The sequence below is a fragment of the Pelodiscus sinensis genome, chromosome 12, assembly GCF_049634645.1.
Source record: "Pelodiscus sinensis isolate JC-2024 chromosome 12, ASM4963464v1, whole genome shotgun sequence".
Lineage (NCBI taxonomy): Eukaryota > Metazoa > Chordata > Testudines > Trionychidae > Pelodiscus > Pelodiscus sinensis.
This window is the reverse complement of record NC_134722.1, coordinates 46630864-46652378: the sequence shown is the minus strand read 5'-3', so window position 1 is coordinate 46652378 and position 21515 is coordinate 46630864. Positions and strand designations below refer to the sequence as shown.

The following is a 21515-nucleotide window of genomic DNA, read 5'->3' as shown; positions in this document are numbered from 1 at the left end:
GCAGCAGCCCCATCCCAAACACAGCCCATTTTCCTGGCACAACCAAACCCTCACCTTGTTTTAAGTTATGATCAGAGGAAGCTGCCTAGCAAATGTGTTGGACCTAGCTCTTTACTGTGAGGGAAGAGTTCTTGGCTAAACAAAGTCTCTCAGATCTACAGTAGAAGAAATACTGCTCAGTACTTCATCAGCGTAGGCACTGGGGGTAAGGGTGAAACTATACTATTGAATGATAGCCAACGGAGATAAACTTAACAACAGGTAGTCTGTTAGCACTTTAAAGACTAACAGAACACATAGGTGGTATCATGAGCTTTCCTGGGCACAGCCATCATGGCTCATGATCCCATCTACATGTTTTGTTAGTCTTTAAAGTGCTACCCGACTACCTGTTGTTTTTTAAGTTTATCCTGTACAGACGACTCGGCTACCTCCTGAAGCTAGAGACCGGAGAGTTTGGTTACAGTGAGATTGTATGCGCTACTATTTTGTAATCTGTGAAGTTGAATCTTGTGCATCCCGGACAAGGAAGAGGGTGCAGGAGCCAGGATGCAGAAAGTGGGACTCGCATACGAACGAACGTAAGAGCGGCCATACTGAGACCAGTTGTCCATCTAGCCCAGTACCCTGTCTTCCCACAGTGGCCAGGGCCAGGTGCTTCAGAGGGAATAAAGAGAGCAAGGCCATCACCCCCTTCCCTCCCGCTTTCATTCCCAGCTTCTGGCAGCCAGAGGCTAGGGATCCCTGAAACGTGGGGGTATAGCCCCTGACTGTCTTGGCTAATAGCCATTAACGTCCCTATCCTCTATGGCCTTACCAAATTCCTTTTGGAACCCCGCTTTCGTGTTGGCCTTCACAGCATCCCTGGCAACAAAACCCCCAGGATGGCTGTGCCTTGTGGAAAGAAGGGCTCCCTCTTTTTTGTTTTAAACCTGCTACTTACAAATTTCACTCAGTGACACCTGCGCTGTGCGTTGTGAGGGTGTAAATAACACTTCCTCTTTGCTTTCTCCACACCACTGATGGCTTTATCAGTGTCTGTCGTGTCACCCTCATCCCATGCTGCTTTTCCAAGCTCAGTTGTCCCAATCTTTTTAATCTCTCCTCGCGTGGAAGCTGTCGCGAGAATCACAGGTCCGATGATGAATACCCAAGGGGGGAAGGACCGAGCCAGGTGGACAGTTTTATCAAATAAAAAATATTTATTTATGACAGTGGTGAGTGTATAGTATTTATTCTAAGATTTTTAATAGACCGTGTTAATAATGAATTTACAGTATTTATTATATTTATTCTATGGTTTCTAGTAAAACATGTCAGAGATATAGGGATGGGAATGGCAAGGGGAATAGTCTCTAATCTTAAAATATCCAGCTACAGTAATAAAATAACAGTGATCACTACAAACTCTTATGTACTACCCACAAACAACTACAACACTAAGCTTATACAACAAGAAAAAATCAAATCATACATACCTACTTACTCAGCATATGGAACATTTCACCGATATCGGTTCGGTTGCGAAGGCCTTGGTTACGCCTGAGAGTCGGGGGAGGTGGCTAGTCGGTTGATCAGGCCGGCAGCGCTTTGAAGTATACGAGAAGGCACATGCACGGTGGTACGTGTGTTGCGAAGACCTCCTAGAGCAAACTGTGCCATGGGTATTTATCCCCAAATCTGCACATCGCTTTCCCGCGCTTGCATATTACCATATATGGCCCAATGGTCACCAAGTGGGGGGTCTGTGTCCCAGGGGTTGGGCCGAAACTGTGCAGGTTTCATGCGACCAGGTAAGCCCCGCAGTTCTCACGCCAAGGTGACGGGTGGGAGAGTCTGAGGCTATTTTCCCCTTTTCACACCTTTCCTTTTTCTAAAGGCAATGGTATGCAGGAAGGGTGCGGCCGGTTTCTCTCAAGGAGTACTGCAGCACAAGAGCGGCCTGGCCAAACATTTTTACTAGGGGGGGCAGTTTCTTTTCTCTAACAGAAGCCGCTTCGTACCCCTAATCATTTCTGTTGCCCTTCTTTGTATCTTCTCCAATTCTAATATTTCTTTTTTGGGGGGCTGAGATGACCGGAACTGCATGCAGCATCTGAGCTGTGGGTGTGCCATGGATTTCGGCGGTGGTGGTGTTATATTTTCTGTTGTCTTATCTGTCCTTTTCCGAATAGTCCCTAACATTCTGCTTGCTTTTTGGCCTGCTGCTGCGCATTGAGTGGATGTTTTCAGAAAACTCTCCACAGGGACTCCAAGATCTCTCTTGAGTGGTAACAGCTCATTTAGATCCCCTCATTTTGTGCGTATAGTTGGGATTATGTTTTCCGATGTACGTTACTTTGCATTCATCAACATTGAATTTCATCTGCCCTTTTGCTGCCTAGGAGCCCAGTTTTGTGAGATCCCTGTGTAACTCTTTGCAGTCTGCTTTGAATGGAACTCTCCGGAGTAAATTTGTGTCTGCAAATTTTGCCACTTCAAATCTTCACTCCTTTTTCCAGATAATTTAGGACTGTGCTGAACAGCACATTAGACCCCCTGTGGAACACTAGTATTTGCCTCTCTCCATTGTGAAAACTGCCCATTTCTTCCCTCCCTTTCCCGTGATTGTTGACCATGCTCTGTACGTTTTATCTCGGCAACTACTTCTAGACAAAAGCGTTGACACTATTTAGTCATTTTTTTAGAAATGAAGTGGAATCGGCTAAATGTCTTTTGCTTAATGGCAAAGCCAATTGCCGTGAAGCAATATTTTGCCTCCATGGAAGAATTTTGCCTTGGTGAAATAATTTTACCCCTTTCTTCTTGCCCGCAGGTATTGGGAAGAATGTGATCTGTGAGAAATCTGCTACCTCGGTGGATGCCTTCAGGATGGTCACTGCTGCCAGATATTATCCCAAGCTGATGAGCATCGTTGGCAATGGCCTCCGTTTCTTGCCTGCCTTTGTGAAAATGAAGCAGTTAATAGAAGAACACTACGTCGGCACTGTGATGATCTGCGATGTGCGAGTGTTCTGGGGGAGCCTGCTCCACCACAAGTACAACTGGAGCTGTGACGAGCTCATGGGAGGAGGGGGCCTGCACACAATGGGCACCTACATTGTAGACCTCTTAACGCATCTCACCGGCCAGAAGGCAGAGAAGGTCCATGGCTTGCTTAAGACTTTTGTGAAGCAGAACGCGGCAATCAGCGGAATCCGCCATGTCACCAGTGACGACTTCTGCTTTTTTCAGATGCTCATGACCGGCGGTGTCTGTAGCACGGTGACTCTCAACTTTAACATGCCTGGATCGTTTGTTCACGAAGTCATGATTGTCGGGTCCACAGGTCGCCTGATCGCTCGTGGTACAGACTTGTATGGGCAGAAGAACACAGCACCCCAAGAGGAACTACTGCTCGCAGATCCCCTGACCATCAACACAGGCCTTCTGGACAAGGGGTTTCAGGAGATCCCCTTGCTGTACCTGAAAGGAATGGTGTACATGGTGCAAGCATTGCGCCTGTCTTTCCAAGACCAGGAAGACAGTCGGACATGGGATCACAAGCCAGTCTCCATGGCAGCCTCCTTTGAGGACGGCCTCTATATGCAAAGTGTAGTCGATGCCATTAAGAAATCCAACCGGTCTGGGGAGTGGGAAACGGTGGAAGTAATGACTGAGGGACCAGATGCCAACCAAAACCTATGTGAGGCGCTTCAGAGAAATAACCTGTAAATGTGAACATTCCTGGTGTTTGTTATAGGGGAAAAGAAAATTGAAAATGTCCGGACATAGCTAGAGAAGTTTCTTGGTTTGTAGGTTCTTATTTAATACTTTTTTGGGAGGGAGAGGGCTGTTGTGTGTTTTGTTTTGGGGTGTGTTTGGGTTTTTTTTTTTTTTTTTAAAGCATCAGCGTCTGATGAAACTGTTCCTTCCTGGGTAGAGCGTTCTGTTTTTAAACTCATTTAGAGAGTTTTAAATGTTTCTGGGGTTTTGTAGTTGGGTTTTTAAAGCTGAATTTCTGCTTTGCAGATTGTTAGGAAAACTTGAATTGCCCTTTGCACTTGCAGTAGCTAAAGCCAAGTGAGGGATCTTTTTGCCATTGGATTGTGGGGAGACAGGACACAGTCTCTTGCACAGAGTTCAAGTTTATTTTTACAATTTTAATCTGAGAGCAAGTAGACCAGGATCAGGGAGCATGTACAGCTCAGCTGTTCTTGCACTTCTTGCTAACAGGACTCTCACCAACACATTTTTTAGGTTTAGTCTTCAGCTTGTAAAACTTTATTAAAGAAAAGTGTAATAATATGGCCCATCTCTAGACTCGAGTACGAAGAAGAATGGAGGGGACAGGACAAAAGTCTGTAAGATACAGATCAGGCGTAGTGTTCTGCATGTAGTGCGTATGCTAAATGTTTCACATTAGTTTAAATTGGTTTCTAATTACCCCCTGGGTTCTCCATTGATATTATTGACAGAAGTGTTTGCAGCTATCATTGGACAAGTTGGAACGCTGAGTATTTCAGCTGTTTAGTCTGGGTGCCTCTGTAGCAAATATTTAGGCGACTAATACCTCACAGCAACTTTTTTCCCACAACTTCCCACCCCCAGCCTAATTGTGAATTGTGTTCACTGCCTGTCCACCAAATCCACATCAGTGTTTCCAGTCCTACCTGATGAGTAAAGCCCCCAGTAGCTCCCCAGTTGTGCATCTGGATTTGTTAATGTCCCTGTTTGTTTGATGATGAGACTGGAAGACATTTAAGCCTTCTAGGCACTTGAACTTGGATGAAAAAGTAGGAAATATCCCATTACCATACACTCTTCCATACTGACAAAGGTATCACACGTGCTCTGCTAGCTAAAGAAAACGGTGAGTGAATCCTTAGGCAGTGACAGCCTTTGGTTTGGCTAAATCATGAACACTGGATAATGTTACCCTGCTACAGAAACACATCTTATAATTTTATACTCAGTGGGGATAATTTGTGCTGCTGGTGGATCTTGAATGAATTTCCATTCCACCCCAGAAGTATGTTCGTTAGGTTGTCATTGAGGAAGAGAGATTTTTTTTTTATTGAATTTATCTTGTTTACTTGAATGTTTTAATGTTTCCCCACTAGGTTTTATTCCTGCATATTTATACAAAGCATTAACATGCAAACGTTACCTTTTCATAAAATGGTCCTTTCTGAAAATTGTCTCGTTTTCTACAAAAATAAACATTTACGTTGACGGAGGACAGACTTTCACGGAACTGATTATTTTTTAGAGCAAGTGAAAGGTCCCCTAACCAAGGTCAGCCGGAGATCATTGTTGTGTTACTGACACACATGTGTTTCAGGGCAGTGAAAAATACGCCACTCTAGTACCCACTGATTGTGACTGTCCACGGAGATTGGGCAAGTCGCTGCCTGTGCTTTGTTCCCACGTGAGAATAGGCTGTGAAAAGGGAGAAGGTTGCCCCTTGCCCCTTTTACTATTTCTAACCCTCAGACTGTTCTGTGTCAAGTTCGTGGGTGGATGAGAGTTAGAGAAATTCGACTCCCACCCTACCTCCCCTTCGTCGGAACTGAGGTGAGGCAGCGTCGGCAGGGGTACTTATGACCCCCCATGGTGGCGCCACTCCAGGGGGCGCCCTGCCGGCACTACGGGTACCGCTAGGGAAAACGCTCCGGAAGACGCGGTGCACACACCTAATTCGAATGGACATGAGCAACACATCTCGAAGAACAACAGTTACAGGTAAGTAACCGTTCTTTTTCCGGCCTCTCCCTCATTCCTGCATGGGGGTGTGGCCTGTTTTCATTTGCCGTTTCATACAGGCCACAAAGCCTGAGATGGTCTGGCTTAGGGATGTTAAATGGCATTTAATCAGCTAATCGATTAGTCAATTAGCTGATAAGAGAGGGAAACTGCAGAGCTCCAGCGGGGTTAGCTCACAGCCCCAGGAGCTAACCCCGCTGCGGCTCTGCCTTTTAAATATATTAAGAGCCACTAGGCTCTTAATACATTTAAAAGGCTAAAGCGCTGTGGAGGGGGACCCAGTCCCTGCTACACCTCTGCCTCCTTGAACCCCCCCCACTCCTGCTGCAGAGATGGTGCTGGGGGGAACCGGCTTTTAAGCCAGCTCCCCCCAGCACTGGCTCCTGCTTCCCTCTCCCCCTTGCTGCTTCTTTCTGATAGAGGCAGCAAGGGGCAGGGAGCGACTAGTTGAGTCATTAGTTGACTGTTCAATAAACATTTGCTTATAGTTGACTAGTCGCTGACATCCCTAGTCTGGCTGTTCCTGGTCTACGTCCTATACCGTTCCCTGGGATTGATGGGTTCTCTGCTTTGATGGGGAAAGCTTTTGGGGCAGGAATTCCTGAGAAGCAAAATCCCCATGTTCCTAATTCGAAGTGAATACTTCGGTTTATCAGTGTAAATTTTCGGCAGGGACAGCTCTGGCATAGTGTCCTTTTACTGCTGCTCTGCACTACTGACCACGGCCAACATCACTTGCCTGTCACTGGGACTCTTGCTACAGGGTCTTTATCTCCTTTCTAGACCCTTCCTGTGTGGTACTGAGTCCCCAGCAGGCCTGTTCCTTACCCAGAAAAGCCCTGCTGCAGTGCAAGGCAGAGCTAAGGGCTGTCTCCATAGCACGTGGCTGTACGCAGCCTGTAGCATTGTCCCCGTGAGACGCTAACTAGGCAGCAGTCTGGTGCACTGTAGATCCGCACACTGTGGCTTGCTCTGCTGGAACTTGCATTGTAGCCAAATCTCTAGTTTTGGGAACTAGCCTGACTTTATCAATATAGGCTTGTTTTTCTCTCCACACTGAACCCTCTCCCCCTTGGGAATGTCTGGGGCTTTGTTTTTTCTAGGATTAAGACAGAAGTGACTTAGACATACTAAAAATAATTCAATACCAGACTCCATTTATATAGCCAGAGAAATCACAAGGAAATTGGAAAACAGCCAAGGTTGAGTCTTCAGGGAAGTGTGTTTTCATTTAGGGAGAAACTTCATTCTAACTAGGTGACACAGTGGAAGCGGAGAAGGCCATTGGCTGTTTCACCTTGTTCTGGACTGGGTACGATGCTGATCTTTTCTCCTCGGAGTCCTCAGTTTATTTAAAAGGAGCTTTGTTATGTAAGTAAACCATATTGGCAGCTGTATCCTTGACCATGCTCCTTCATTGTCTAATTCTTTCCATTTGTGTGTGGATAAGTGTATGTGCACCAAGGCATGTGCAGATGTGCACCACCAATAGAAACACACGCTATTGGGCTGTGGGCGCTCTGCTAATCAGCTGGGCAACATTTGAATCTCTCGTGGGTGGCTGCCTGCCTAACCACTCAGCTCTCAGGCCATGGTGAGGGGAGAGGAGAGATTAATATCTGTGCTTTTAGTTTGTTTCTCAACATAATTTTAACAGTCAATATTTGGGTACAAAAGAAATCCCGTATGTTGCAGGGGAGTAGGAAAACTCAATGGTGTCATTGTTTCCAAGAAAGCATGACATTCTCTGAGGGGAAATATATTAAAAAACAGCAAGGCTCTGATGAAGTGGTTTTTCCCCCCACAGAATCTGATGCCCAAATAAATCTGTTCGTCTTTAAGGTGCCACAGGACTCCTCGTTAGTCTGTATCTGCACAAACCGGCGTATCCCTCTGGGTATGTCTGCACTACAGAGAACAGAGGGGGTTTTCTGGCACTGGTAATCTTCATTCTATGGAGAAGAAGCCTTTATGCAATAGAGCTCTTTCACAAAAAGGCGTGTGTAGACAGGGTAGAGGGAGTTCTTTTGGAAGAAGAGGAAAAAGCACAGGTGCCTCGGCGGAGGCCAGTCCATTCATAGCAATCACAGCTTACATGCGAAAGAGCGTCCGTTCAGTCTAGATGCTCTTTTGAAAAAGCAGATCACTTTTGCAGTGTGGACACTCTTTCGGAAGATCTCATCTGAAAAAAGCTTTTTCCGAAAGAAGCCTGTAGTTTAGATGTAGACTGAGACTTGTCAGGAAATATATTATGAGCAGGTACTGCCTAATATTAATTCCAAGTAAAGAAATAGTTAAAACAACTGGCCTCTTTAAATTACGGTTTTTGGACCGAGAGCTGACCCTGCCGGCCGTACCTTTGGCCCTGTATGGCGGGGCCGAGTACGAGGACTCCAGGGCTGTGGGAGCTGGTCTACAAAGCTGTATCACCTTTAAAACAATCAAGTTGTGAAGTTGTGCTGCTGGCTTGGGGTGTCTAGGCAAGTTTCATAACTCCACATCCAGTGTATTCAGCATATGTACCCAGCGCGGGGATTACAGAATGACTAGCGCCTCTGCCAAGTCCTGGGGATTGCTGTTACACAGTGACCCCCCTACTGGAAGGGAGGGAAAGCATGTCGACAGGGTTCAAAACAGGTTATTCCTTAGTGTTGGTCAGAGCCGGGCGAGATCCGGCCCGCCTACCACTTGGAGCCAGCCCCTGGACTGCATTTGGCCGCCTTCTATTTATATCTGGCTGCCGAATTTCCCAGCAGTGGCTCAGGCACCAGCATCCTATTTAAATGACTCCTGGCTTCCAGTCGTGGGGCTATCCCGGCAGGGATGGGAGCCAGGAGCCCTTTAAATAGCCATAGCAGCCCTGGGAAGGGGCTGCCAGGCACTGCGGTAGCAGAGGGGCTGGGAGCTGCAAGCCCTTTGCTGTGTTTTTAATTCAAAGCCTCTGGCCCCAGACAGCTCTGGGGAGAGGCTAGTCCTCAGCCCTGCTCCTTCTAGAGATGGAGCCGGTCCATGACCATGGGCCAAAATTCATTAAATGTGCCCCCCTGCCTCCTGTGAAAGTAATTACCCACCCCTCGTGGCAGTGCTTTGAAGTCATCCCGTTCAGAGTGGAGCTGGCAGCGCTCTGGAGGAGTTCGCCCGCCTGAGTTCGGCACCTTGTATCTGTGTTGACTTACAGGGGCATAAAATCAATAAAATACCAGTTGGGGGGGAGGGGGACTTGGGGTAATCGTCCAGTCCACTTCTGGAATTTCCGGTGCAGCTGCCGGAGCCACCTGTGCCCTGGAGTGAGGTGGCTGCAGCAGCCTTTTAAAGTCCTGCCCTTCTGTCCCCGGGGAAATTCAACAGGCAGCGCACGGCGGCTGCCACCAGTCTGGACAAATGGGCACAGTGCCCCTGAGCCGTCAGGTGGTAACCACTGTGCAGGCTGTATTCCCATCTCCAGTTCCTCCTCCTGGCGGGCAGGTGGGCTCCCTGGGTCTTCGGCTGGGCCTGCGCCAGGACTGCGCTGCTCTCACCTGCCTAGCCGTGCTCCTCTGGAGTAGCTCCCCATGGACCGTATTCCTGCACCCCCAGCGAGCGGCCCTATGGGAGTACAGCCCTCTGCTCCGGGTTCCCGCTGAGTCTCTGGCCTGCGCTCCCTCCACCAGCCTTGGCCTGCACACCTAGGACTTTCGCGCCCTGTGCTCCACAGCGACTGAGCCTTTGAGATCTGAGAAACGCTGCCCAGGAAAGCCGCCGCCTCCCTCGGCATGCGAGCCCTCAACCCCTCTGACCTCCAGCGCCCCTTCCCTGAAAGTCTCCTCCCCTGGCTGCATCCACATGATCTGAGTCAACAGGGCACCCTTGTAGCCAAGAAGGCTCATGTGACATATTAGGGGGCATTAGGAGGAACGTTGCCAGCCGATCTAGGGAAGTGATTATTCCCCTTTATTTGGACTCGACTCCTGAGGTCTCGTCCAGCCCTGGGATTCTGTGGCTCTATGAATCTAGGACAGGCTATTGGCGAGGGGCAGCTTTTGTGTCTGGGGGGGCTGGACTTCCCCGCACTGCTGATAGCTTATGCGGTGCCGGCCGAATCTGAACCCCAGTGACTTGTTCCACCCACCTCTTGAACCAGAAGCCTCGTCTGCTGTGGCCGCCTGCTCCAGGCCCGGCCGCAGCCCGTTGCAGAGGTGCAGACCACGGACAGCCACTCGGAGTCTTTATTTGAGAAGTGGCAGAGGCACATGTTAAGCTGCCCCCGACTAAGGAGCAGGGCTGGGGTGATGCCGCGGCGTTCCAGCCGGTGGCTTTTCCCAGGGACACTCGGCCCACGCCCGGCAGCCTCCCGCCTCCCCTGCAGTTGTCAAGCGGCCCCACCCAGGGTCCCCGCAGGTCGGCCGGAGCCGGGAAGCGGGTGCGGTTATTTATACTGCGGGGAGAGCGGGGGCACCAGGTGAGCCGCGCAGACGCTCAGCATCTTGTCGATGTCGACCTGGGTTGACTTGTCGACTTCCGCCCGGGGCGGCGTTCTCGGGGTGCAGCTTTCGGGCTTCCTGTCTTTCGCTCCTGCCGGGAAGAGGCGAGAGGGGTGGGTCGCGGAGCTCCCCTCCTGGTGCAGAAACCAGTGGGTGGGGCGGGGAGGAGACTGCCAGCAGGCCGCCGTGGGGCGCTCCTCCGCTCTGCCGGGCTTTCATCTCTCTAGGCCCCTGGAGGACGGTGAGGTAGACCCGGTGGGCTCAGCTTCTTTGCTTTCCCTACAGCTGTCCATGGATCAGAAGGGGCAGGATCCCCTCGTGTGATTGGGAGCAGCTGTGCCTCTCTAGGGCAGGCCTGTGCCCTTTGAGCATCACTCAGCGGCATGGGCCACCCACGGTGCCGCCTTGCAGCAGGGAGGGATTTGGACCCAAAGGAGGGGCTAGCCTTTCCCCTACCAAGGGCAGAACCAGACCTGGCGCCTGTTCCCTTCCCTTGCTAGTGTCTGGCACGGGCTTCCCTGTGCTGGCTGATGCTGGCGCTCAGAGACGGGGCCGAGCCGCTCGTCTCCTTTTCACGCTCATCCTCTCGTTCCCTACCCCCCTATTTCAGCCTTTCCTCGCTGGTCCTCCGGAGCCTGGCGCCATGAGCCTGCCCAGCCCCCTCCCTTTCACGGCGCTCCCTGAATTGCTGCGTAAAGGGGGCGTGGCGTATGCTGGATGCTTCCCATCTGCTTCTGGGCACATGGGAGACGGAAGCACGGAGTCTGGGCCAGGGGGGCTCAGTGCTGCCCCCCACCCCTCCCACACACACTCCGAGGCGAGCGGCCTGTGCAGGCACCTGGAGAGGGGTCACTGGCCGGCCTTGTCTCCCTGGCTCAGTCGGGAGGCTGCAGCGGGCAGGCCCCAGACCTGCTGCCGGCCCTGGGAAGAGCCCCTTCACGTCCCCCCCAGCTGGCTAGCAGGGGCTGTGTCAGGCACACCCACCGGGGGGGCTGGTTTCTGTGGGGGGAGGGGTGGCCAGCTTTGGGAACATGCCCTCGTGCTGCAGGCGGGAGGAGTCTGGGGGAAAGCTGTGGGGTCTGATTTTTACGCCCCAGACATAAGGGGGCCTGGACTAATTCCTGCCCCAGAGCGTGGGGGCCAAAGGCAAGTGGCGGGCGAGGCTGGGTCAGGCCCTATCTGGACTGCGTGGTCCGGGAGAGTCCTGCCCTTGCTGTGCGGCTGGGGCCCACAACGGCCCTGCGGGGGCAGAGTGTGGACACAGGGACGGTGACAACACCCGCACACATGGCCATGGACCTCTCTGGACTGCGCTCCCCAGGATACCTCTGGGCTGCCCCTGAAGGAACAGGACATGCTCCCCCCACGTCTCACCTGATCCCACGAGCCCCCGGCCGGCAGCCCCCAAACTGGCTGCGTTTGCCCCAGCAGGGGTCTGTTGGCTGCGCCCGGCCCAGTGCCCTCGCTCCGTCCCTGGTACCTGTTGGGCGAGAGCCCGCTGCCGCCTCGGTGTCTGCGTCGTCTCGGGCGCCGGCAGCCTCCCCCGGCGCGTCGCTCTCCTCCTCCGCCGGGCTGTTCAGCTCCGGGTTGTCGTAGTTGATGTACTGGTACAAGGGCCGCAGGCGCGGCGGCCTCCCTAGCGCGGTCATAACACCGCCACTGTGACACCGAGTACGCAGCTTCCCTCCCTGGCCAGCCCCCTCCCAGCAGCTGCAACAGAGCCTCATGCTCCCTGGGCTCCCGAGGGGGAAAGTGAGGCACACGGCAAGAGCAGGACTGGCCCCCTCTCTAATGGGGTCTGTGGGGAGAGTAGGGGGGAGGCCGGCTGGTGGGGGAAGTGTCAGGTGCACATGCAGCCCCATCCGCGGGGGGAAACCACTGTGGGGGACAAATCACCCGGCCAGGGCAACACCCGCAGCAGTGTGACGCCGACAGGCGGACTCGAACCTGGGGCCGCCGGAGCTTCGAGCCGGAGCCTCTACAGCGGGAGCTGAAAGCCAGCCGGCTGCACAGCGGCCTGTCTGCGGTCTCGGTGCTGCTAAGGGGACGGCGCCGCGCCTAGCAGGGGTCTGCATTACACCCTAGCCCCCCACAGCGCCACGGGCAGCACTGCAGGGCCGTGCCCTCAGAGCCAAGTGCCTGCTGCCTCCCCCAGGTGCCGCCTCCTGCCAGGCAGCCCTCTCACCGGACAGGCAGGGTTCCCAGGGCTCCGGTTTTGAACCGGACAGGCCAGTATTTGAGCTTTCTGTTTGGGAAACAAATTGAGACAATGGAAATGAGACAATAGAAGTGTCCGGCGTGTTCTCAATCAGCTGCGATGTCGACTGTGACGTCATGTCAAGTGTGTCCGGTGTTGTTGTTGAAACCATCTGGCAACCCTCGGGGGGGGGGGGGGGGGGAGTCTGAGTGGGGCTGAGCCGGCCGGCAGAGGGGGGCCGTTCCTCCTTCCTTAGAGGAGAGCCCGGGCTCTGTCCTCTCCTGCTAGGGCGCAGGGCACCGGTACCACCTCTCTTGGCCTCCAGAGCAGAGCTGAAAGGAAGCCGGCCGGCTGGGGCATTTGCCTGGCCTGGGGCTCTCCTGCAGGCTGCTGGACTAAGCAGGCCAGGCAGGTGCAAGGGGCTGGCTGGGGGGGTGCCCCCTGCCAGGGGCCGTCTCCCCCCGCCCCAGTGCCCTTTCAGAAGGACTGGGGGTCTGTCCCGTCTCTTCTTCCCCTTGCCCGACCAGGGAGCGAGGGCGAAGTCGCGGCTGGGGCCTTCCTCTCCCTCCCGGCTGCCGCGGGCAGGGCCGAGGAGGGCACAGCAGGCTGGCAACTCTCCCTTCGCTCCCTGGGAGTCAGAGGACGAAGAGCAGCCGTGACCGGCTCTGTGCAGCGCCCCTCCCGCCCCCCCCCCCCCCGGGGTCCTGTCTCCTGGAGGCCCCTCGCCGGCTGCCCTCCTGCGGCGCCCGCACTTACGGTCTGTGCCTGGCGCGTCGGGGGGCAGAGCCACGGCCGCGCCGCCTGCAGCAGCTGCCAGCTCCACGGAGCTTTTGCGTTTCTTGGCTTTCTTGTGCTGCCGGGGCGCGAGGGGCGCCTCCGCCTGCCCCGCCTTGGGAAGCAGCTTCCTGAAGCTGGCGTGCTGGAAAACCAGCACGGAGGGGTCAGCCCTGTGGGGCAGAAGCAGAGGTGAACAGCGGCTCCTGGCAGGGCAGAAGGCCCCCTCCCCCGGGGCTCGGCCGTCCTGCCAAGGCTGGCAGCTAGCCTCTCGCCCCCCAGCCCTGATGCAGACCCAGATGGGGAAACCGAGGCATGGAGCAGGTCCGTGACTTGTCCATGGCTGAGGCAGGAAAACCGCACCCAGACTTCCGGCCCCCCTGCTCTGCCCTAACCGCAAGCTGAGCTGGTGTAATGCCCCCCCCCTTGCTGAACCTCAGGCCCGGTTTGGGTGGGGGGCTGTTACGCGCTTAGAACCTGCCCCGGGTCCGTTTCCTGACGGGTCCTGGACGGGATGGAAGTTCTGAGCCCTGGCTTTGCCAAGGTGCCAATTTCCAGCCTCCCTGCCCCCCCAGGGCAGTTCTGCCCCATTCAGCTCCTGGCCCTACTGCTGGGTGGTGGGTCTGAGCCCTGGCCACCAGCCTGGCGGGCTCATGTCACTCAGCAGGCCTCAGTGTGGCCTGGCTTCCGTCAGGGCCGGGTGGGACCCTCTGCCCCTGAGGCAACGCCTGCTCCCCCAGCTGCTCCTCCATCCCGCCGGCCCCCGCCCCGGGGCCGCAGCGCTGGCGGGAGGCTCCCCGGCTGGCAAGCCTGGAGGGGACATACACGCACGGAGCCCAGAGGCAGGCCCGGCTCCATCTCCCAGCCCCACGCTGGACAGCCTCTAGGAACGAGCCGGGGGTCTCGGAGCCGGGGGCCTCAGGACCGGGGAGAAGTCAGGGCTTCGCCGTCCCCACGGAGGGGCCCGTTTGGGGTGCCAGGCCCAAGAGACTCCCTTCCCCCACAAGGAGGAGCAGCCTTCACAACCCGACAGCGTCCACTCAGGGTGCTGGTCCCCCTGCTCTGGCCTCTGCGATTTCACCTTCCTCCCCCCCCCCCGGCCCACTCCCGGGTCAGCTTCACTCCCCCTCAATTCTCAACCCGTGTGGAACCTGGCCTGGCACAGGGACTCTGTGTGCTGGTCCCAGGTGTGTGGTGGGGGGTGCTGAAGTCTGCCCAGGGGGCTAGGTGTGCGGGGCCCCAGAGTCCAGCCAGGGGGCTAGGTGTGCGGGGCCCCAGAGTCCAGCCAGGGGGCTAGGTGGGGGCCCAGAGTCCAGGCAGGGGGCTAGGTGTGCGGGACCCCAGAGTCCAGCCAGGGGGCTAGGTGGGCGGGGGCCCAGAGTCCAGCCAGGGGGCTAGGTGGGCGGGGCCCCAGAGTCCAGCCAGGGGGCTAGGTGGGCGGGGCCCCAGAGTCCAGGCAGGGGGCTAGGTGGGCGGGGCCCCAGAGTCCAGCCAGGGGGCTAGGTGGGCGGGGCCCCAGAGTCCAGGCAGGGGGCTAGGTGTGCGGGGCCCCAGAGTCCAGGCAGGGGGCTAGGTGGGCGGGGGCCCAGAGTCCAGCCAGGGGGCTAGGTGTGCGGGGCCCCAGAGTCCAGCCAGGGGGCTAGGTGGGTGCCCAGAGTCCAGGCAGGGGGCTAGGTGTGCAGGGCCCCAGAGTCCAGGCAGGGGGCTAGGTGTGCAGGGCCCCAGAGTCCAGCCAGGGGGCTAGGTGGGCGGGGCCCCAGAGTCCAGGCAGGGGGCTAGGTGTGCTGGGCACCAGAGTCCAGGCAGGGGGCTAGGTGTGCAGGGCCCCAGAGTCCAGGCAGGGGGCTAGGTGTGCAGGGCCCCAGAGTCCAGGCAGGGGGCTAGGTGTGCAGGGCCCCAGAGTCCAGCCAGGGGGCTAGGTGTGCGGGGCCCCAGAGTCCAGGCAGGGGGCAAGGTGGGCGGGGCCCCAGAGTCCAGCCAGGGGGCTAGGTGGGCGGGGCCCCAGAGTCCAGCCAGGGGGCTAGGTGTGCGGGGGTCCCAGAGTCCAGGCAGGGGGCTAGGTGGGGGCCCAGAGTCCAGCCAGGGGGCTAGGTGTGCAGGGCCCCAGAGTCCAGGCAGGGGGCTAGGTGGGGCCCCAGAGTCCAGCCAGGGGGCTAGGTGGGCGGGGCCCCAGAGTCCAGCCAGGGGGCTAGGTGGGCGGGGCCCCAGAGTCCAGCCAGGGGGCTAGGTGGGCGGGGGCCCAGAGTCCAGGCAGGGGGCTAGGTGGGCGGGGCCCCAGAGTCCAGCCAGGGGGCTAGGTGGGCGGGGCCCCAGAGTCCAGCCAGGGGGCTAGGTGGGCGGGGCCCCAGAGTCCAGCCAGGGGGCTAGGTGTGCTGGGCACCAGGGCAGGAGCTCGGGGGGGTGCCAGAGCCGTTGCAGTTGGGGAGCTCCTGGAAGCCAAGGACCAGGCCTTGCCCTTCGGCGCCCGCTGTGCCGTGGGGTGGGACCCCCGGCAGTGGGATGCTAGTAACAGCCCCCAGGGAACCGTCCCACCTACTTGGTGGCCTTTACTTTAAAGCCGGAGGCCAGCAGCCAGGCCTGGAGCCCGGAGACAGAGCGCGGGGCTCTCAGCTCCGGGAAGAGCTCGCGGTGCACCTCCGCCTCCTCGCCGTACAGCCGGGCGTCCACCCGCACTCCCTGCCCGTCCTCATCCCACTGGGGAGGGAGAGGACCGCTTAGGGCTGGGGGAGCGAAGGGCCCGCACTCCGATCCGCCCTTCCTGTGCTGCGGCTCCAGGCGATGCTGGGAGCTGCCTGGAGCAAGCGGGTGGGGGCATTTCTGGGCTGTGAATTGCTTCAGGACAGAGCTACGTTCCTGGCGCTGGGTACAGAGCCTGCCCCCGCCCCGCCCCGCCCCGCCCCGCCCGCCGGGGGCTGCACGGCCCAGACGCCAGGTCTGTGGGGTCAGATCAGGGGGAAGTAACTTAGATTTCTTACAGGCACTGTCCTGTCGCAACACCCCCTTGGCCGGGGGGGCCGGCTGTGACAGGACAGTGCTGCTTGCCCCATCAGACCAGGCGTGACCTGGCTCTGCCGGACGCGGAGTCAAATCGGAAACCTGAAGAGGGTTTGGAATGGAAAATACGGCGACTGTCAGCTAGCGGCAATCGCCGCGGGAGCTCCGCCTGTCCGAGGTTAACGCTGTTTGTCCCCACTGGAGTGTGGGCGGCTGGGAAGAGGCTCAGGGCAGGGGGCTGAGGGGTGTGCGGGAGTGTTGGAGTCAGGGCAGGAGGTGTGCGGGGGGCTCAGGGCAGGAGCTCCATATACTGGCCCTGGGGGTGGGGCTGGAGGGCTAGGTGTAGGGGGGGATAGCCAGAGTCAAGGCAGGGGGTGGGAGTGCGGGGGGCCCAGAGCGGGGGTTGGGGGGTGAGGTGCAGGAGTCAGGGATGGAGGGGGAGTCTTGTCTTGGGGTACGCAAGGCAAAGAAGACCCCAAAGGGGCACCCTAATCTGCCGGGGCTGACGGTTTTAAAGAGCACGTCCCTCCCCCCCAGGAGACGAGCTGGCTCCCACAGGGCCTGCCTGCGTCTCGGCCCCACGGCGCGGCCGGAGGAGGCATCCTCGCACTCCCCACACACCCTGCAGACAGGCCGGCCCCTTGGCGTCTCGCCTTCTCACCGCGCCGGGGTCCCTTACCTCCAGCGCCTTGATGGTCGGGTTGTCCAGCGCTGCTGCCAACTGGGGGAGGAAGCGGCTGGGCACGGCCTTGCCCCCGGGCCTCTTCTCGCTTGGACTCCTGCCTGTGCTGGCCATGGCCTGGGAAGGGGGTAGCTGACCTCAGGGGCGGCGCTGTGTCCAGCCTGCTTCGAGCACCTGCCTGAGCCGGGGGCTGGGCCCTCGACCACAGAGGCTGCCAGGCAGGAGGTGCTGGGAGCCCATTGGCAGAACACAGCCAGCTGCTGCACTCACTGGGTAACTCACGCCGTGGGGAGGCACAAGCCACAGGCAGGGCCCCAGAGCACTTCCAAACTCGGCTAAGAGCTGCACGTGGACAGGTGCATCAGGACAGCCAGACGGGGTCAGCCCAAAGGCCCATCCAGCCCAGTGTCCTGTCTGCCCACTGCAGCCAGTGCCAGGTACCCCAGAGGGAGTGAACAGAGCAGATATCATATGATCCAGCCCATCACCCTTTCCCATCCCTGACAAACAGAGGTTAGGGACACCCTCCCTGCCCATCCTGGCTAACAACCGTTGATGGACCCAACCTCCATGAATCTATCCACCTCTTTTTTGTGCCCTGTTAAAAATCCTGGCCTTCACCACATCCCCTGGCAAGGAGTTCCACAGATTAACTGTGCGCGGCGTGAAGAAAAATGGCCTTTGGTTTGTTTGAAACCTTTGTGCCTGTCTTCTCTAACAGACACCAACTGGCAAAGAGGCCATGCGCCTGGCTATTCATCTCCACCAGGACCCCTTCATGCCTCATGGGCCGAGTCACCGGGCAGCGGTTACATTAAGGACACTGTCCCAGGGTTAAAACTGGTGTACATATGACTCAGGCCCGGCACGTATTTGCAACGCACAATCCCGCCGGCTGAGAAGGGGGACGCGGCAGAAAGAGCAGAGCACGGACCCTGGCGGCTCCGGAGCAGTGTGGTTTGGCTGGCCCCGGCCGACGGAGGCTTCGATGCCATGAAAGCTGGTTGGCAAGCGACCCCACCCTGCTTCCCGGGGGAGGAAATCTGCTCCAACAATCGTCCCCCTGCCCGACGGCCGCGTCCCCGCTCTCCTGGCACTAACCCGAGCCCCTGGGGTTGGGCCGGGGGGCTCCTGAGCGCCTGGCTCCGCGGGTTTGTTTTCGGAAGAACAGTTCTCGGTGGCAGAGAAAACCCCGGAAATGGGAACCCGCCAGCCCGGCTCTGAGTCGGCCTGGAGACTAACAGGACTCAACTCGCAGCTTTACCGGGCTCTTTGTCCGTCCTGGGGGGGGTGACACTTGCTCACATCAAAGCCCCCCCCTTACGGGTTCCTCACCCCCCAGCCCCGGGGAGGGGGGCTCCCTCTCTGCTAGGGACACCTGCCGCCGGCTGGGCCGCAGCTCTGCAAGCGCAAGGCCTGGCAGGGTCCAGGCCCGGAAGCGCCTGCGGGACGCTGGGGCAGCCCGCTCCAGAGGGGATCCCCGGCCCTTCGCCTGCACACGCTGCTGCCCAGCCCGGGGCTGCCCCCGCGGGCAGGGGAGGCGTCTGTGCCCTGGGCGTCGCGCTGACCCTCGCACGCAGCGGGGATCAAACCTGGGACCTCGGGCGCGGCTGCTGCCGGAGCAGAGAGACGCCAGCCGCGTCCAGGGGGCGACGGTGGCAGCCGGGCCCCAGGCAGCCTCCCGGTGCGCTCCAGCAGCCCTTCCCCCCGCCAGTGCCCTGCGAGCCATTGGTTCCCCCGCGTTTCCCTCTGCCCCATCGCCACGGTCCCCTCAGGCTCGCTCGGCACGGTCCCCGGGACCGTCGCGTCCCCTTCCTCCTCAATGGGGCCCCGCTGGTTTCATGCCTGCAGGCTTCATAGGCTCCAGAAACCGGACACTGCGGGGCTTCCCCCAGGCAACCGGCAGGTGTCCGACCTGGCACCTTCCCCCCTGCAGCCTGTCCAGCCTGGCACCTTCTCCTGCAGTCGGCGGGCATCTGGCCTGGTGCCTTCTCCTGCAGCCAGCGGGCATCTAGCCTGGCACCTTCCCCCCCTGCAGCCCATCCAGCCTGGCACATTTCCCTGGAGCCGGTGGGCATCCGACCTGGCACCTTCCTCCCCTGCAGCCCATCCAGCCTGGCACATTTCCCTGCAGCCAGTGGGCATCCGACCTGGCACCTTCCTCCCCTGCAGCCCATCCAGCCTGGCACATTTCCCTGCAGCCGGTGGGCATCCGACCTGGCACCTTCCTCCCCTGCAGCCCATCCAGCCTGGCACATTTCCCTGCAGCCGGTGGGCATCCGACCTGGCACCTTCCCCCCCTGCAGCCCGTCCAGCCTGGCACATTTCCCTGCAGCCGGTGGGCATCCGACCTGGCACCTTCCCTCCTGCTGCCCGTCTGGCCTGGCACCTTCCTACCTGCAGCCGGTGGGCGTTGTGCATGACTGCGGCTACCGTGGAAGCGCCCCAGGCCAGAACTGCCGTGTTCGGTCAGACACCCATGCCTGCCCCTTTCTGGCTGTGAATTGCCCAGCGGCCTGTGCCCGGGCCCAGCCGTCAGGGCTCCAGGGTCGCTCCCCCAAGGAGGGTGGAGAGAGCAGAAGGGGCCTGCCAGCCTCCCCCCGTGGGGCAGAGCAGCTAGTGGGAATGGCTCTAAGAGCCCCAGGAACCAAGCAGGGATTTGGTGGGTGAGGGGAACGAGGGCGCAGCCTCTGCTGTGCTGGGGGTAGGAAGGAGCCAGGCAGCTAGTGTGTGTCTGCCCCGCTCCCTTCAAATCAGCAATGGGGCCGTCTGCTTCCCCTCCCCCTGCCTCCCTGCAACACCAAGCGGGGGGGGGGGGGGGGGGCGGAGGGGGGGAGAGCTGCACTTTGCATCTTCTGGGCACCAGCTCCTTCAGCCTCCCAATGCCCAAGTGAGGGGCTTGAAGTAATTAATATAAAACAATTAAGAGGCTGCTTGTTGCCTTTAGCAGCGCGGAGACCCAGGGAGGAGCCAGCGGCTGGTTCGTGTTCCCGACGCCGTTTCTCTGCTGGTCTCCCAGAACTTCAGCAAGGTACGTTGGGTTTGGTCCCGAGGCATGCTGGGAACTCACCTGGCCTCCAGCTAGTGAAGCACTTACCCCCTAACGAGTGGCCCAGGGGTCAGCGGTGCTGCCTGCAGGCAGATAGCGAACCCTCCACCCCAGTGCTTTGCCAGAGCGCTTGATCCCTCGCCCACGTGAGCCCTGTTCCACCGCTGGGGAAACCGAGGCACGGCGTGGCGCTGGACCACGACAAAGGCCACGTGGCGAGTCTGGGGCATGGTCTGGAATGGGGTCCTCGGGGCCAGTGCTCTGTGGCCCACACCTGGGGTCATTTTCCGCGGTGCCTCGGCCTCCTCCCTCCCCGTGCATTGACACCACGGCCCTGAGGCTGTGTTGGAGCTGGACCGCGCTGTTCCCTGTTTTACCTCCTACCTCTGATTCCCGGGCACCCCGCACAATGGGCCGCGGACAGAGAGAGCCCACAGCTGCAGGGTGTTGGGTATTGTGCCAGGGGATGCCTGTCCCAGAGCACCAGCCTGGCCTCCGCGGGCTAGCGGGGAGTTGGCCTGCCCCAGGTGGATTCCACACGCTGGCTGGAGCAGCAACGGGACTCAGGGTGACCTCCCGGGCTGGGGAGGAACCTCAGTTGGAGGGAGGGTCACTTCCCTGCAGGGGCAATGGAGCCCGGCTCCCAGGACAGCTTTCCTCCCGCCCCGAGCACACATTTGGGGGGAAATTTTCAGCCCAAGCTTTGGTTCAATTTCGACCCCTACAATTGTACAAATAATTGTGCAAATAATCCCCTGGACAAAACACTGAGCCAGCAGTGCAGGGGCAGCGTTGAGACCAAGGAAGGGGTGATGTGTGGGCCCGGCCGGGTACTCAGCGGCCCTGGGGACATTAGGGGGCAAGGCGAGGCCAGCTTTGGAGCAGCCGGCCCTTACAAGAATCAGGGCCTGGCATGGGGCTGGGGGGGGCAGCGTGACACGGAGCTGGTGGCGGGTGGCTCAGAATTGGGGGGGCACAGAACTCCCTGGGGGGGAGCGTGACACAGAATTGGGGGGGCGGAGCATGGAACGATCTGGGCGACTGTGACGTGCAACGGGGGGGATATGGCAATGGGAGGGGTCACGCCCGGCCCACTCTCGCCGGATCGGCCCATGCCGGGTGTCGGCGCGGCCGGCAGGGGGCGCTGCGGGAGCGGGCGAACTACAGCTCCCAGCAGCCCCCGCGGCCGGAAGCGTAGGTGACGCTGTTGCTAGGAGAAGCGGGGGCCGGGCCTTTAACCGCCGGAGAGCGCGAGCGGGTCAGTGCCGGGGGCGCTGTGTGGACCCCGCGCTGGGAGGGGCGGGGGGGGCCGCGCTGCGGGGGGCGGGGGAGCCGGGCTGTGGGGGGGGCGCGCTGTGAGGGGCGGGGGAGCCGGGCTGTGGGGGGGGCGCGCTGTGAGGGGCGGGGGGGCCGCGCTGTGGGGGGGGGCTGTGCTGTGAGGGGCGGGGGGGCCGCGCTGTGGGGGGGGGCTGTGCTGTGAGGGGCGGGGGGGGCCGCGCTGTGGGGGGGGGGGCGCTGTGAGGGGCGGGGGGGGCCGCGCTGTGGGGGGGGCTGTGCTGTGAGGGGCGGGGGGGCCGCGCTGTGGGGGGGGCTGTGCTGTGAGGGGCGGGGGGG

The 21515-nt window shown here is 58.9% G+C and overlaps 2 protein-coding genes across 6 annotated transcripts in view; one reads left to right on the top strand and one right to left on the bottom strand.

Annotated features, from left to right (window-relative positions):
- The window catches only part of GFOD2 (Gfo/Idh/MocA-like oxidoreductase domain containing 2), a 37233-nt gene extending 32014 nt beyond the window's left edge, over window positions 1–5219 (top strand). For all 4 annotated transcript variants that reach the window (XM_075940516.1, XM_075940514.1, XM_075940515.1 and 1 more), the window contains one exon: window positions 2816–5219. In XM_075940516.1, the coding sequence (XP_075796631.1) occupies window positions 2816–3714 (899 nt within the window). In that variant the 3' untranslated portion in view covers window positions 3715–5219. The remainder of the gene's footprint in view (window positions 1–2815) is intronic.
- Window positions 5220–10150: 4931 nt separating this feature from the next.
- Window positions 10151–18530, bottom strand: C12H16orf86 (chromosome 12 C16orf86 homolog). Of its 2 annotated transcripts, none has more exons than XM_075940517.1 (6): window positions 18445–18530; window positions 16850–16969; window positions 15713–15870; window positions 13159–13349; window positions 11686–11841; window positions 10151–10296 (listed from the first exon to the last, which is right to left on the bottom strand). In XM_075940517.1, exons 2-6 carry the CDS (start codon window positions 16964–16966, stop codon window positions 10151–10153), a joined length of 768 nt encoding a protein of 255 aa, XP_075796632.1. In that variant the 5' UTR covers window positions 16967–16969; window positions 18445–18530. The 2 variants fall into 2 exon arrangements, with proteins under 2 accessions (XP_075796632.1, XP_075796633.1); XM_075940518.1 differs by having other exon boundaries at window positions 18421–18529.
- Between the last annotated feature and the right edge of the window lie 2985 nt (window positions 18531–21515).

Bases quoted from the DNA above. Each gene is read 5' to 3' on its own strand.
- C12H16orf86 (XM_075940517.1), bottom strand. From the start codon at position 16,966: ATGGCCAGCACAGGCAGGAGTCCAAGCGAGAAGAGGCCCGGGGGCAAG. The intron at 15,871-16,849 runs GTAAGGGACCCC...CTCCCTCCCCAG, and splicing joins CGACCATCAAGGCGCTGGAG to TGGGATGAGGACGGGCAGGG. The intron at 13,350-15,712 runs GTAGGTGGGACG...TCTGCCCCACAG, and splicing joins TTTAAAGTAAAGGCCACCAA to GGCTGACCCCTCCGTGCTGG.